This window comes from Bombina bombina, chromosome 3, assembly GCF_027579735.1.
Source record: "Bombina bombina isolate aBomBom1 chromosome 3, aBomBom1.pri, whole genome shotgun sequence".
In the NCBI taxonomy this organism is placed as follows: Eukaryota; Metazoa; Chordata; class Amphibia; order Anura; family Bombinatoridae; genus Bombina; species Bombina bombina.
The window spans coordinates 117,040,656-117,054,838 of NC_069501.1; the positions used below are offsets into that span (position 1 = coordinate 117,040,656).

A 14,183-nucleotide genomic window follows, 5' to 3' on the forward strand; every position below is an offset into this window, starting at 1 on the left:
AGCATTGTTAAAAGTATTCTTGCAATACTGCTGTCATACAGTGCTCTAGATACGTCCTGAGCCTGCTTTTTAATAGGGATACCAAGAGAACAAAGTAAAATTATAGCAGAAGTAAATTGAAAACGTTTATAAAAATTGTATAATCTATCTGAATCGTGAGAGAAAAATTAAGGTACCCCAATTTACCACATTGGCTCTTTATTTTTACACAAAATGCTTTAAATATTTAAACACAAAAACTCTGTTTTGTATTAATAAAAACTCATATAAAAAGTTTGAAGACATTTTTATTAATCTTTTTGAGACCTGGGACTGGTTTGTATTTTGGACTAGGCCAACTAGATTTGTGCCTAGAGCAGCAGGATTTAGGGGTGCAGTACATTTTTTTAAATATTGTTTGGGGGAGGGGTATTTAGAGGTAGCAGATCTCTCATTGCATTGGGCAGCACAAAAGCCCACCACTGCCCAGGGTTAAAGGAAGATTTTTGGGTCCAGTTTAGAAATAATACCTGGGAACAAAATAGATCATGAATAGGGAATCCTAATTAAACACTTAAAGGGATATGAAACCCAATTTTTTTTTCTTTCATGATACAGATAGAGCATGTCATTTTAAGCAACTTTCTAGTTTACTCCTATTATACATTTTTCTTTAGCCACCAATAAGCAAGCACTACCCAGGGTCTGAACCAAAAATGGGCCAGCTCCTGTTTTTTTCAAATAAAGATAGCAAGAGAAAAAAGAAATATTAATAAAAGGAGTAAATTAGACAGTTGCTTAACAATGCATGCTCTATCTGAATCATATCCCTTTAAATTAATCTAACAATTTAAACTGTATACAAAATACTTTCTCTTTATATGGGGTGTAAGGCAGCTGCTTAGACTGCCTTAACCCCTTAGTGACCGAGGACGTGCAGGGTACGTCTGAAAAAAAAAGGCAGTTAACGCCTGACGACGTACCCTGCACGTCCTCGGCTAAAGTGAGTGCTGGAAGCGATCAAGATCGCTTCCAGGCACTATTACAGTACTGCAGGGATGCCTCGATGTCTGGGCATCCCTGCAGTGCTGTTACGGAGTGCCGGGACCGGAGCGATCACTCCCCCTTGAGTGATCACTTCCGGTTTTGCTCCACGTGGAGCCCGGCAGTGCAGCAGAGCATCGGAAGCGATCGGACACGCTTCCGATGCTCTGCTAGTGTGCTAAGTGCCTCGGTGGGTCGAGGCACTTAGTTAGTGTATTAATAAAATAAAAAATGTAAAAAAATAAATAAAATATAAAATAAAAAAGCCCCACATATAGCCCCCCCCCCCTCCCCCATGAGGCTTCCAAAATGGCGATGCCCGGTGCATCATGGGGCATCTGGGGGTGTCCCTAGCCTGTCTCACCATAGGGGCAAGCTAGGGTCACCCAATCTGAGCCTTCTTAGAAAAAAAAAAATAATAATAATAAAATCTCCCATTTGTCTGATCATGTCAATATTTGTAAATATTGACTCTGATCAGTGTGGATCTCCCTCCCTCTCCTCACTTGCCATTTTGTTGGAGAAAGAGAGAGACCTGTATTTTAGCAGAGAGAGATTTATTTCTTTTATTTGTTAAAAAATTTAAAATCCAAAGGCTCTTTTCAGAGCCATTAACCCCTAGCTTGCCAGTGATCACTATAAATCACTGGCAGTAGCACAGCTGCACTTTTTTTTGCTGTCTGTGCATTTTTTTAGGGGTTAATTTTTGTTGTTGTATTTTTTTTAAAAAACTCAAAGGCTCCTTTCAGAGCCATTTAGCTAATTTAATTTAATTTAAAGACTATTTAACCCCTAGCTTGCCAGTGATCGCTATACATCACTGGCATTAGCATAGCTGTACTTTTTTGCTGTCTGTGCATTTTTTAGGGGTTAATTTTTGTTGTTGTAATTTTTTAAAAACCTAAACGCTCCTTTCAGAGCCATTTAGCTAATTTAATTTAATTTAAATAGTATTTAACCCCTAGCTTGCCAGTGATCGCTATACATCACTGGCATTAGCATAGCTGTACTTTTTTGCTGTCTGTGAATTTTTTTAGGGGTTAATTTGTGTTGTTGTAATTTTTTAAAAAACCAAAGGCTCCTTTCAGAGCCATTTAGCTAATTTAATTTAATTTAAAGAGTATTTAACCCCTAGCTTGCCAGTGATCGCTATAAATCACTGGCATTAGCATAGCTCTACATTTTTGCTGTCTGTGCATTTTTTTAGGGGTTAATTTTTGTTGTTGTAATTTTTTAAAAACCTAAACGCTCCTTTCAGAGCCATTTAGCTAATTTAATTTGATTTAAAGAGTATTTAACCCCTAGCTTGCCAGTGATCGCTATAAATCACTGGCATTAGCATAGCTGTACTTTTTTTTTAAAAAACCCAAAGGCCATTTAGTTAATTTAATTTAAAGAGTATTTAACCCCTAGCTTGCCAGTGATCGCTATAAATCACTGGCATTAGCATAGCTGTACTTTTTTTAAAAAAAACCCAAAGGCCATTTAGTTAATTTAATTTAAAGAGTATTTAACCCCTAGCTTGCCAGTGATCGCTATAAATCACTGGCATTAGCATAGCTGTACTTTTTTTAAAAAAAACCCAAAGGCCATTTAGTTAATTAATTAATTTTGGTTTTCTGTGACAGATACAAAAATGTCACAGAAAAGATATAGTGTTGAGGAGGCGTATGCCATCCTTGCGTCAGAGTCAGATGCCTCTATGTCTGACTCAGACCCCAATTTTGACCCTGCCATATGCTCAGATACATCATTAGATGCAGTCTCAACTGATAGTGATGTATCTGTGGCTGCTAGCCCCCCTGCCAGCCCCCCTGCTAGCCCCCCTGCCAGCCCCCCTGCTAGAAGGAGGCGTGTTGCTGCCATTGCCGCTGAAGAGTGGGTAACGCCTCATCTCCAGAGGCCAGATATCCCACCCTTCACAGCAAATGCTGGCATAAATATAGATGTGGCAGGTTTTAGCCCCCAACAGTTTCTGGAGGTGTTTCTGGGTGATGATGTATTGGGGAACATTGTCGCCCAAACTAATTTATATGCCCATCAGTACCGTGCTGCAAAGCCTGAAACATATTTGGCAAAGCAGCAATGGGCCCCCATCAATGTGCCAGAATTTAAAAAATTCTGGGCATTGACTATGCTGATGGGCATCATAAAGAAACCCTCCGTTCGCTCCTACTGGAGCAGTAGCCCCATCTGCTCTACCCCCATTTTCTCCCAGAGTATGTCGAGGCAGAGATATGAAATGATTCTTCATTTCATGCACTTCAGCGACAACAGCCTGTGCCCCCCTAGGGAGCATCCCCAATTTGACAGGCTGTATAAAATCCGCCCCCTGATTACCCACTTTTCTGCCAGGTTTGCAGAGGCTTATACACCTGGAAGGAATATATGCGTTGATGAATCCCTGATGAAGTATAAGGGAAGGCTGGGATTCAAGCAGTATATTCCTTCCAAGCGCTCCAGGTATGGGGTAAAGGTGTATAAGCTCTGTGAGAGCGAGACTGGGTATACTCAGGCCTTCCGGGTTTACGAGGGAAAGGATAGCCACCTTGACCCTCCAGGTTGCCCAGAACATATGGGAACCACTGGCAAGATTGTCTGGGACCTGATATTACCCCTAATGAACAAAGGGTATCACTTGTACTTAGACAATTTTTATACAAGTGTCCTTTTGTTCAAGCTACTGTATTGCTTTGATACAGTAGCTTGCGGTACTATTAAAAAGAACCGCAAAGGTTTCCCAGGACAACTTGTACGCACCCGGCTACGAAGGGGGGAGACCTCTGCTCTGCGCCAAGAGGAGCTGTTGGCACTGAAGTACAGAGACAAGAAGGATGTATACCTTCTTACCACCATCCACACAGAGAGGACGGTGGCGGTCTCTGTACGTGGCAGAGCTGAGATCATAAGGAAGCCAGTGTGCATCAAATCTTATAACCGGCATATGGGTGGGGTTGATCTGGCAGATCAGCTGCTGCAGCCCTACCTAATTATGCGGAAGACAAGGGCCTGGTACAAAAAGGTTGCAATTTACCTAATGCAGATTGCAACCCACAACGCTTTTTTGTTGTTCAAAAAAGCAAACCCCGGAATGAAACTGACTTTTTTACAATTTCAGCTCCAGATCATTTCGGGGATTTTGTACCATGATGCACCTGCTCCCCGGGCGGTGATGGGAGAGAGCAGAGTTGGGGCTACTCATTTTATTTTTAAAATCCCCCCTACTGCCGCAAAGCAGAGACCACAAAAAAAATGCAGAGTCTGTACCAAGAGGGGGCAGAGAAGGGACACTGTATATCACTGTCCTGATTGCCCTGGACAGCCTGGACTCTGCATTGGGGACTGCTTCAAGCGGTACCATACAATGGTCAATTTTTAAAAAATAAATAAATTTGCTGTTATTTTTTTTTTGTTATGTTTACTGTTAAATTTTTTGTTATTTTTTTACTTTTAATGTGCCAGATTTTTACATTTCACTAATATATTTTTTTTTCTAAAATGGGGCTGTTCTTTTTTTTTTTTTTACAAAAACCCCTGTCAAACCTATGCATGGGGACATAGGTGTACTCAGGGTGCCTAGCAGAAAACAACCTGTAGTATTTTTTTTGCACTAACTTACAACAGTCTCTCCTAAATCATAGTCAAAAAGCAATGTGTGTGTAAAAATGAAAATTGAAAAAATGCCACCATACACTTTCTCCAATTTTTTTAGCTAAAACAGTTACTTCAAATGCATCAAAGCACACCATATACAATACCTTGGGGTGTCAACATTTCAAAAATATGCACATTCATGGCAATAAATAAAAGTGGGGTTTACAATAGGCCCCAAACTAAAGATAGGCCTATCAGAAGAAATACTCTCACTTAATAACTAAAATCACAAGTCATAAAATTGTAACATAACCTTCCCAAAATCCTGGCAAACCTATGCATGGGGGGCATAGGTGTACTCAGGGTGCCTAGCAGAAAACAACCTGAAGTATTTTTTTGCACTAACTTACAACAGTCTCTCCTAAATCATAGTCAAAAAGCAATGTGTGTGTAAAAATGAAAATTGAAAAAATGCCACCATACACTTTCTCCAATTTTTTTAGCTAAAACAGTTACTTCAAATGCATCAAAGCACACCATATACAATACCTTGGGGTGTCAACATTTCAAAAATATGCACATTCATGGAAACAAATAAATTGGGGTATGTTAAAATACCCCCAAAAAGACAATAGGCAAAGAAAATATGTTAAATGTGAAAAAAAAAATCACAAACGCATGTTGGACATTTGGCATTACACCCCCCGAACAAGCCAAGAAACGTATGCATAGGTGGTATCACTGTACTCAGGAGATGTTGGTGAACACATATTGGGGTCTTCTTTGGCAGTAACACATAACAGGAGCTGAGAATTCATGTCTAAAGTACAATGTGTGTGAAAAATAACACACAAAAAATGACTGCCTAATAGTTTGACAAAGAATTAGTGCATGGAAAGTGTTAAAATACCAGCATTTGAAATACCCTAGGGTGTCTACTTTTCAAAAATATATGGTTTGATGGGGGTAAATTACATTGGCCGGCTTCAGAAATGTCCTACATAGGACATGGGTGCATGGGATGTGAAAATTCCAAGTTGAAAAACTGGAATGCGCCCCCTAAAAATAAGGCCTTTTAGCCCCCAGAGAACCCAACACACCTATACATGGGTGGTATCACTGTACTCAGGAGATGTTGTTGAATACATATTGAGGTTTTTTTTGGCAGTAACACATAACAGGGACTGAGAATATATGCCTAAAGTACAACGTGTGTGAAAAATAACACAAAAAAAATGACTACCCAAAAGTTTGACAAAGACTAGTGGTTGAAATAGTGCATGGAAAGTGTTAAAATACCAGCATTTGAAATACCCTAGGGTGTCTACTTTTCAAAAATATATGGTTTGATGGGGGTAATTTACATTGGCCGGCTTCAGAAATGTCCCAAATAGGACATGGGTGCATGATGACAGATGTGAAAATTCCAAGTTGAAAAACTGTAATGCGCCCCCTAAAATTAAGGCCTTTTAGCCCCCAGAGAACCCGACACACCTATACATGGGGGGTATCACTGTACTCAGGAGATGTTGTTGAATACATATTGAGGTTTTTTTTGGCAGTAACACATAACAGGGACTGAGAATATATGCCTAAAGTACAATGTGTGTGAAAAATAATGCAAAAAAATGACTACCTAAAAGTTTGACAAAGACTAGTGGTTGAATTAGTGCATGGAAAGTGTTAAAATACCAGCATTTGAAATACCCTAGGGTGTCTACTTTTCAAAAATATATGGTTTGATGGGGGTAATTTACATTGGCCGGCTTCAGAAATGTCCCAAATAGGACATGGGTGCATGATGACAGATGTGAAAATTCCAAGTTGAAAAACTGGAATGCGCCCCCTAAAATTAAGGCCTTTTAGCCCCCAGAGAACCCGACACACCTATACATGGGGGGTATCACTGTACTCAGGAGATGTTGTTGAATACATATTGAGGTTTTTTTTGGCAGTAACACATAACAGGGACTGAGAATATATGCCTAAAGTACAATGTGTGTGAAAAATAATGCAAAAAAATGACTACCTAAAAGTTTGACAAAGACTAGTAGTTGAATTAGTGCATGGAAAGTGTTAAAATACCAGCATTTGAAATACCCTAGGGTGTCTACTTTTCAAAAATATATGGTTTGATGGGGGTAATTTACATTGGCCGGCTTCAGAAATGTCCCAAATAGGACATGGGTGCATGATGACAGATGTGAAAATTCCAAGTTGAAAAACTGGAATGCGCCCCCTAAAATTAAGGCCTTTTAGTCCCCAGAGAACCCGACACACCTATACATGGGGGGTATCACTGTACTCAGGAGATGTTGTTGAATACATATTGAGGTTTTTTTGGCAGTAACACATAACAGGGACTGAGAATATATGCCTAAAGTACAATGTGTGTGAAAAATAATGCAAAAAAATGACTACCTAAAAGTTTGACAAAGACTAGTGGTTGAATTAGTGCATGGAAAGTGTTAAAATACCAGCATTTGAAATACCCTAGGGTGTCTACTTTTCAAAAATATATGGTTTGATGGGGGTAATTTACATTGGCCGGCTTCAGAAATGTCCCAAATAGGACATGGGTGCATGATGACAGATGTGAAAATTCCAAGTTGAAAAACTGTAATGCGCCCCCTAAAATTAAGGCCTTTTAGCCCCCAGAGAACCCGACACACCTATACATGGGGGGTATCACTGTACTCAGGAGATGTTGTTGAATACATATTGAGGTTTTTTTTGGCAGTAACACATAACAGGGACTGAGAATATATGCCTAAAGTACAATGTGTGTGAAAAATAATGCAAAAAAATGACTACCTAAAAGTTTGACAAAGACTAGTGGTTGAATTAGTGCATGGAAAGTGTTAAAATACCAGCATTTGAAATACCCTAGGGTGTCTACTTTTCAAAAATATATAGTTTGATGGGGGTAATTTACATTGGCCGGCTTCAGAAATGTCCCAAATAGGACATGGGTGCATGATGACAGATGTGAAAATTCCAAGTTGAAAAACTGGAATGCGCCCCCTAAAATTAAGGCCTTTTAGCCCCCAGAGAACCCGACACACCTATACATGGGGGGTATCACTGTACTCAGGAGATGTTGTTGAATACATATTGAGGTTTTTTTTGGCAGTAACACATAACAGGGACTGAGAATATATGCCTAAAGTACAATGTGTGTGAAAAATAATGCAAAAAAATGACTACCTAAAAGTTTGACAAAGACTAGTGGTTGAATTAGTGCATGGAAAGTGTTAAAATACCAGCATTTGAAATACCCTAGGGTGTCTACTTTTCAAAAATATATGGTTTGATGGGGGTAATTTGCATTGTCCGGCTTCAGAAATGTCCCAAATAGGACATGGGTGCATGATGACAGATGTGAAAATTCCAAGTTGAAAAACTGGAATGCCCCCCCTAAAATTAAGGCCTTTTAGCCCCCAGAGAACCCGACACACCTATACATGGGGGGTATCACTGTACTCAGGAGATGTTGTTGAATACATATTGAGGTTTTTTTTGGCAGTAACACATAACAGGGACTGAGAATATATGCCTAAAGTACAATGTGTGTGAAAAATAATGCAAAAAAATGACTACCTAAAAGTTTGACAAAGACTAGTGGTTGAATTAGTGCATGGAAAGTGTTAAAATACCAGCATTTGAAATACCCTAGGGTGTCTACTTTTCAAAAATATATGGTTTGATGGGGGTAATTTACATTGGCCGGCTTCAGAAATGTCCCAAATAGGACATGGGTGCATGATGACAGATATGAAAATTCCAAGTTGAAAAACTGGAATGCGCCCCCTAAAATTAAGGCCTTTTAGCCCCCAGAGAACCCGACACACCTATACATGGGGGGTATCACTGTACTCAGAAGTTGTTGTTGAACACATATTGAGGTGTTTTTGGTCAGTAATAATAATTGCTATTTTGTCAAAAAATCACCATTTTTTTTTTTTTTTTTCAAACTTTGGCATAGATTGGTGGTAAAATAGTTGCATGGAAAGAGTCAAAATACTCCATGTTTAATACCTTAGGTTGTGTTCTTTTAAAAAATATATATATGTGAAGGGTTAATCAGGGATTCCTGACAGATATCAGTGTTCCAATGTAACTATCGCTAATTTTTTTAAAATTTTTTTGGAAATAGCAAAGTGCTACTTGTACTTATTGCCCTATAACTTGCAAAAAAAGCAAAGAACATGTAAACATTGAGTATTTCTAAACTCAGGACAAAATTTAGAAACTATTTAGCATGGGAGTTTTTTGGTAGTTGTTGAAGTGTAGGAGATTTTGAGGGTCAAAGTTAAAAAAGTGTGTTTTTTTCAATTTTTTCCTCATATTTTATAATTTTTTTTTATAGTAAATTATAAGATATGATGAAAATAATGGTATCTTTAGAAAGTCCATTTAATGGCGAGAAAAACGGTATATAATATGTGTGGGTACAGTAAATGAGTAAGAGGAAAATTACAGCTAAACACAAACACCGCAGAAATGTAAAAATAGCCTTGGTCCCAAACGGACAGAAAATGGAAAAGTGCTGCGGTCATTAAGGGGTTAAGTTACTTATTTTCTCTTTATGTTGAAATTCTAAATTTGATGCAACCCTAGGCAACCATGGAGTTAATTAGTCTCTCTTCTAAGTAAAAGTGCAAGCAAAAATGAGTTAAATTCAGCTTTATCTAAATTAATGCAGAAAAAGGAAGTCTACGAGTTTATTGTACATTTGCTGTTTCCGTGCTTCGTTGACACAGATGGTGTAAAGTTAACATCATACTGTATTTAGGCAGACAGGAAAAAAAAACATTTTTTCCATCAGCTTCATGTCATACTTTGTGCTAACAAATAATCTGGAGTCATGCGATGAGCGTGCAGGTGAAATGAAAGACTTGCACAAAGCAGATGGAAATGGAAATCATCTCTTGACCATAGACAGGCCCAACACTGTAAACTCAAAGCATTTTCATGATGCTTTAAGAACTGCTTGTCATTTAAATGACTAAGGAATCATTTATAAAATCAGATATTAGATGAAGAAAATAATAACATTTTCCATTTAAAAAATAGTTCCCTGAGATGGATGACTTTAGACAATATATTTAGGGATAAATAAGTACAAATTGATCAGTAGTAGTGCTGACATTGATTAATGTCTCTGTTTTGGGCTTTTTAGTTTGTCATATGCATGTTGACTTATTAGCCCATATTTATCAAGGTCTTTCGGACCTGATCCGACAGTGCGGATCAGGTCCGACAGAAATCGCTGAATACGGCGAGCAATACGCTCGCCATATTCAGCACTGCAAAAGCTGCTGGTGCAACGCCCCCCCTGCAGACTCGCGGCCAATAGTCCGCCAGCAGGGGGGTGTCAATCAACACGATCGTACTCGATCGGGTTGATTTCCGGCGATGTCTGTCCACCTGCTCAGAGCAGGCGGACAGGTTATGCAGCTGCTTCATAACTGCTGTTTCTGGTGAGCCTGCAGGCTCGCTAGAAACACGGGGCATCAAGCTCCATTCGGAGCTTGATACATATGCCCCATTGTATGCAGTACCTGTAGCATATACAAGGACAATAATTTTATGATCTAACCTAGACAGGATTGAAGATATAATTAACTACCTTTTGCAGATAAAGTCAGATCCCTGCAGATACTGAGGTCAACGTATGATTGGAGGCTACACACATATGCCATCCCTGATTGGCTCAACAGTCCTGTGCACCAGTATTCAAGGTCAGAGAGCTGGAGTTGGTGTGTAGTGCGCCTGTGAAGACCTCATTTGTGCCATACAAGCTACTGCTGACTCTCTGAAGGTGCGGTATGTGAGTACTGCTGCTTGGGCACCCACAGGATATGTGCATATGCTGCTGATAAACAGTCATAACATTTCCTAGAAATATTTTTGCTAATGGAAGTATATTGCAAAAATGCTTCTATTTAAGATTGAAATGCACCTATGTACAGTACATGTCAATTTTGACCTTTGTATCCCTTTAAGTGGTGCCAGCAGACATGACAATGACACCTACACCTTATAATTGTATGTTCTATCCGAATCACAAAATACATTTGTTGGGTTTTATGTCCTTTTAAAGGGACAGTAAAGTAAAAAATGAGCATTCATGATTCAGACAGAGCATGTAATTATAAACTACTTGGTATTCTTTGTTAAAGAGTAATCTTAGTCGAGCTCAGAAGTGTGCACATGTCTTTAGCCATCTGGCAGCAGTATTTGTAACAATATTCATAGCAATGCTATACATAGTTGCCACTACATATAACATTACTATAAATATTGTTACAAATACTTATATCTTTTTGATCTGTTTATCTGATGCCACAAGGGTGCTAATGTGATTTCAGTGACATTGAAATAGTACAGGCAGAATTATAGCTGTACCATTCAGAATTAAAAAGCTCTTCAATAACTCACTCATACATAAAACCTGCCCATTTGTGCACTTTTCAGAAAACACAATTAATAAAGGGACATTAAACACTAAATAAATGCTAGATACAATGAGGCATTTAAAGAAAAGATTAGTCTAAGAATAACATGCAGATTTATTTTTTAAAGTTTCAATAGCTGTTTAAATATTGACAAAATAAGTGTAAAGTTTTAGTGCCTATAAAACAATGGGAGCTGCCATGTTGTAACTTAGGTTACCTTCTCTACTATGACCAATTAGGGACAGTTATAAATAGGTCACTAGAGTGTGCAGCCAATGGCTGTGTGGAATATAATGGTGTTCTGCACTTCCATTTCTAACAAAAACTGAAAAGCTCACAATTTTAGAATGGAATTATAGCAAAAGGGGACAAAATAAATAATGACATATTGCATAATTTTATTTATGTATACAGTTTATCATTTTATATTACCATCTCAAAGTGTTTAATGTCCCTTTAACTGTACTTCTCACTGTTCATTCATTTCCCATTAACTGTCCTTGTGACAGGAACATGTCATCCAACTGTGGACAAGTCATTACATTTCATTAATGAATTTATGGTGGGCAAATGAGCCTATTAAGATGCTAAAATTATTTGTAATAATTAAACTTTTTTTTAATACTTTTGTATGTCCTGTCTATGGTCAAGATCAAATGTTCTCCAAAAAAGGTGATTAAAAACCACGAAGATTACCATATTCACCGTCATTCTGCTTCAAAGACGGAATTACATGAGAAACCTTTGGATCAACCTCAGACAGTATGATTTTTGGAACTAAAAACAAACAAAGAACTATCAAAAAATGAATTGTTGTTTTAGTGTTTTAATCTAGATTCATGTGTATATTATATACACCAACTTTATTTATAAGATGTCAAGTCTGCTTCTGATTTGGTCTTTAAAGACTGTTACATGTACAGTAATTATTTACATTGTATGTTTTGCTTGAAATGCCAGTTTGCGGTGTAAACACGATACACTGCTAAATATATGGAACTCCTGTATTAACACATTATTGCCAACTAGAAACATTAGATTATGGGGGCTAGTTATCAAGCCGTCTACTTTTCTGGCTTCGCCGGCCCAATACGTCCGCCTAAGCTCGCCTACCTTCGCCGCCGCGGACCTTGAATACGTTCGCCTAAGTTATCAAATAAAGCTGTCAAAAAGCCGCGGGGCGATGAGCAGCGGACTGTGACAGTTATCACTCATCCGATCTCGCTGCCCTTCGGCTTTTTCCCAGCTTTATTGCTAGCCTGTCACTAAGCACTCACACTAAACTGCACTGTTCTGCCCCCTATACCGGCGCCCCCGGAGCCCCCCCGCAACTAAATAAAGTTACAAACCCCTAAACCGCCGCTCCTAGACCCCGCCGCAACTCTTATAAATGTATTAACCCCTAAACCGCCGCTCCTAGACCCCGCCGCAACTCTTATAAATGTATTAACCCCTAAACCGCCGCTCCCGGACACCGCTGCCACCTACATTATACCTAGTAACCCCTATCCTGCCCCCCCTATACCGTCGCCCTCTATTATAAAATTATTAACCCCTATCCTGCTGATCCCGCACCTCTCCGCAACTAAATAAATAGTTTAACCCCTAAACCGCCGCTCCATGAACCCGCCGCAACCTATAATAAATTTATTAACCCCTATCCTGCCCCCCACTACGCCGCCGCCACTGTAATAAAATGATTAACCCCTAAACCTAAGTCTAACCCTAACCATAACGCCCCCCTAACTTAAATATTAATTAAATAAATCTAAATAAATTAACTCTTATTAACTAAATGAATCCTATTTAAAACTAAATACTTACCTTTAAAATAAACCCTAATATAGCTACAATATAAATAATAATTATATTCTAGCTATCTTAGGATTTATTTTTATTTTACAGGTACCTTTCAATTTATTTTAACCATGTACAATAACTATTAAATAGTTATTAACTATTTAATAGCTTACCTAGCTAAAATAAAGAGAAATGTACCTGTGAAATAAATCCTAACCTAAGTTACAATTACACCTAACACTACACTATACTTTAATAAATTATTCCTATTTAAAAATAAATACTTACCTGTAAAATAAACCCTAAGATAGCTACAATATAATTAATAATTATATTATAGCTATCTTAGGATTTATATTTATTTTACAGGTTACTTTGTATTTATTTTAGCTAGTTAGAATAGTTATTAAATAGTTATTAACTATTTAATAACTACCTAGCTAAAAGAAATACAAAATTACCTGTAAAATAAATCCTAACTTAAGTTACAATTAAACCTAATACTACACTATCATTAAATTAACTAAATAAACTACCTACAAAGAACTACAATGAAATACAATTACATAAACTAACTAAAGTACAAAAAATAAAAAAAGCTAAGTTACAAAAAATAAAAAATTAAGTTACAAACATGTTAAAAATATTACAACAATTTTAAGCTACTTACACCTAATCTAAGCCCCCTAATAAAATAACAAACCCCCCCAAAATAAAAAAAATCCCTACCCTATTCTAAATTACATAAATTTCAAAGCTCTTTTACCTTACCAGCCCTTAAAAGGGCCATTTGTGGGGGCATGCCCCAAAAAGTTCAGCTCTTTTGCCTGTAAAAGAAAAATACAACCCCCCCCCAACATTAAAACCCACCACCCACATACCCCTAATCTAACCCAAACCCCCCTTACAAAAACCTAACACTAATCCCCTGAAGATCATCCTACCTTGAGTCGTCTTCACTCAGCCGAGCCACCGATGGAACTGAAGAGGACATCCGGAGCGGAAGAAGTTAATCCTCCAAGCGGCGCTGAAGAAATCTTCCATCCGATGAAGTCATCATCCAGGCGGCGCTGAAGAAGTCTTCGATCCGGCCGATGTCATCTTCAAAGAGGCGCTGAAGAGGTCTTCTATCCTGGCGAAGTCATCTTCCAAGCCGGGTCTTGAATCTTCCTTCCGCCGACGCGGAACCACCTTCTTCACCGACGGACTACGACGAATGACGGCTCCTTTAAGGGACGTCATCCAAGATGGCGTCCCCTCAATTCCGATTGGCTGATAGGATTCTATCAGCCAATCGGAATTAAG

General features: G+C 38.3%; 1 protein-coding gene across 2 annotated transcripts in view; it reads right to left on the reverse strand.

Annotated features, from left to right (window-relative positions):
• EVA1C (eva-1 homolog C) overlaps window positions 1-14,183 on the reverse strand; it is a 246,102-nt gene that overhangs the window by 28,601 nt on the left and 203,318 nt on the right. Inside the window, exon 6 of one of the 2 annotated variants that reach the window (XM_053705971.1) lies at window positions 11,775-11,855. The exons of the other annotated variant lie outside the window; for it this stretch is intronic. Coding sequence (XP_053561946.1) covers window positions 11,775-11,855 — 81 coding nt within the window. The remainder of the gene's footprint in view (window positions 1-11,774; window positions 11,856-14,183) is intronic. 2 annotated transcript variants of the gene reach the window in all.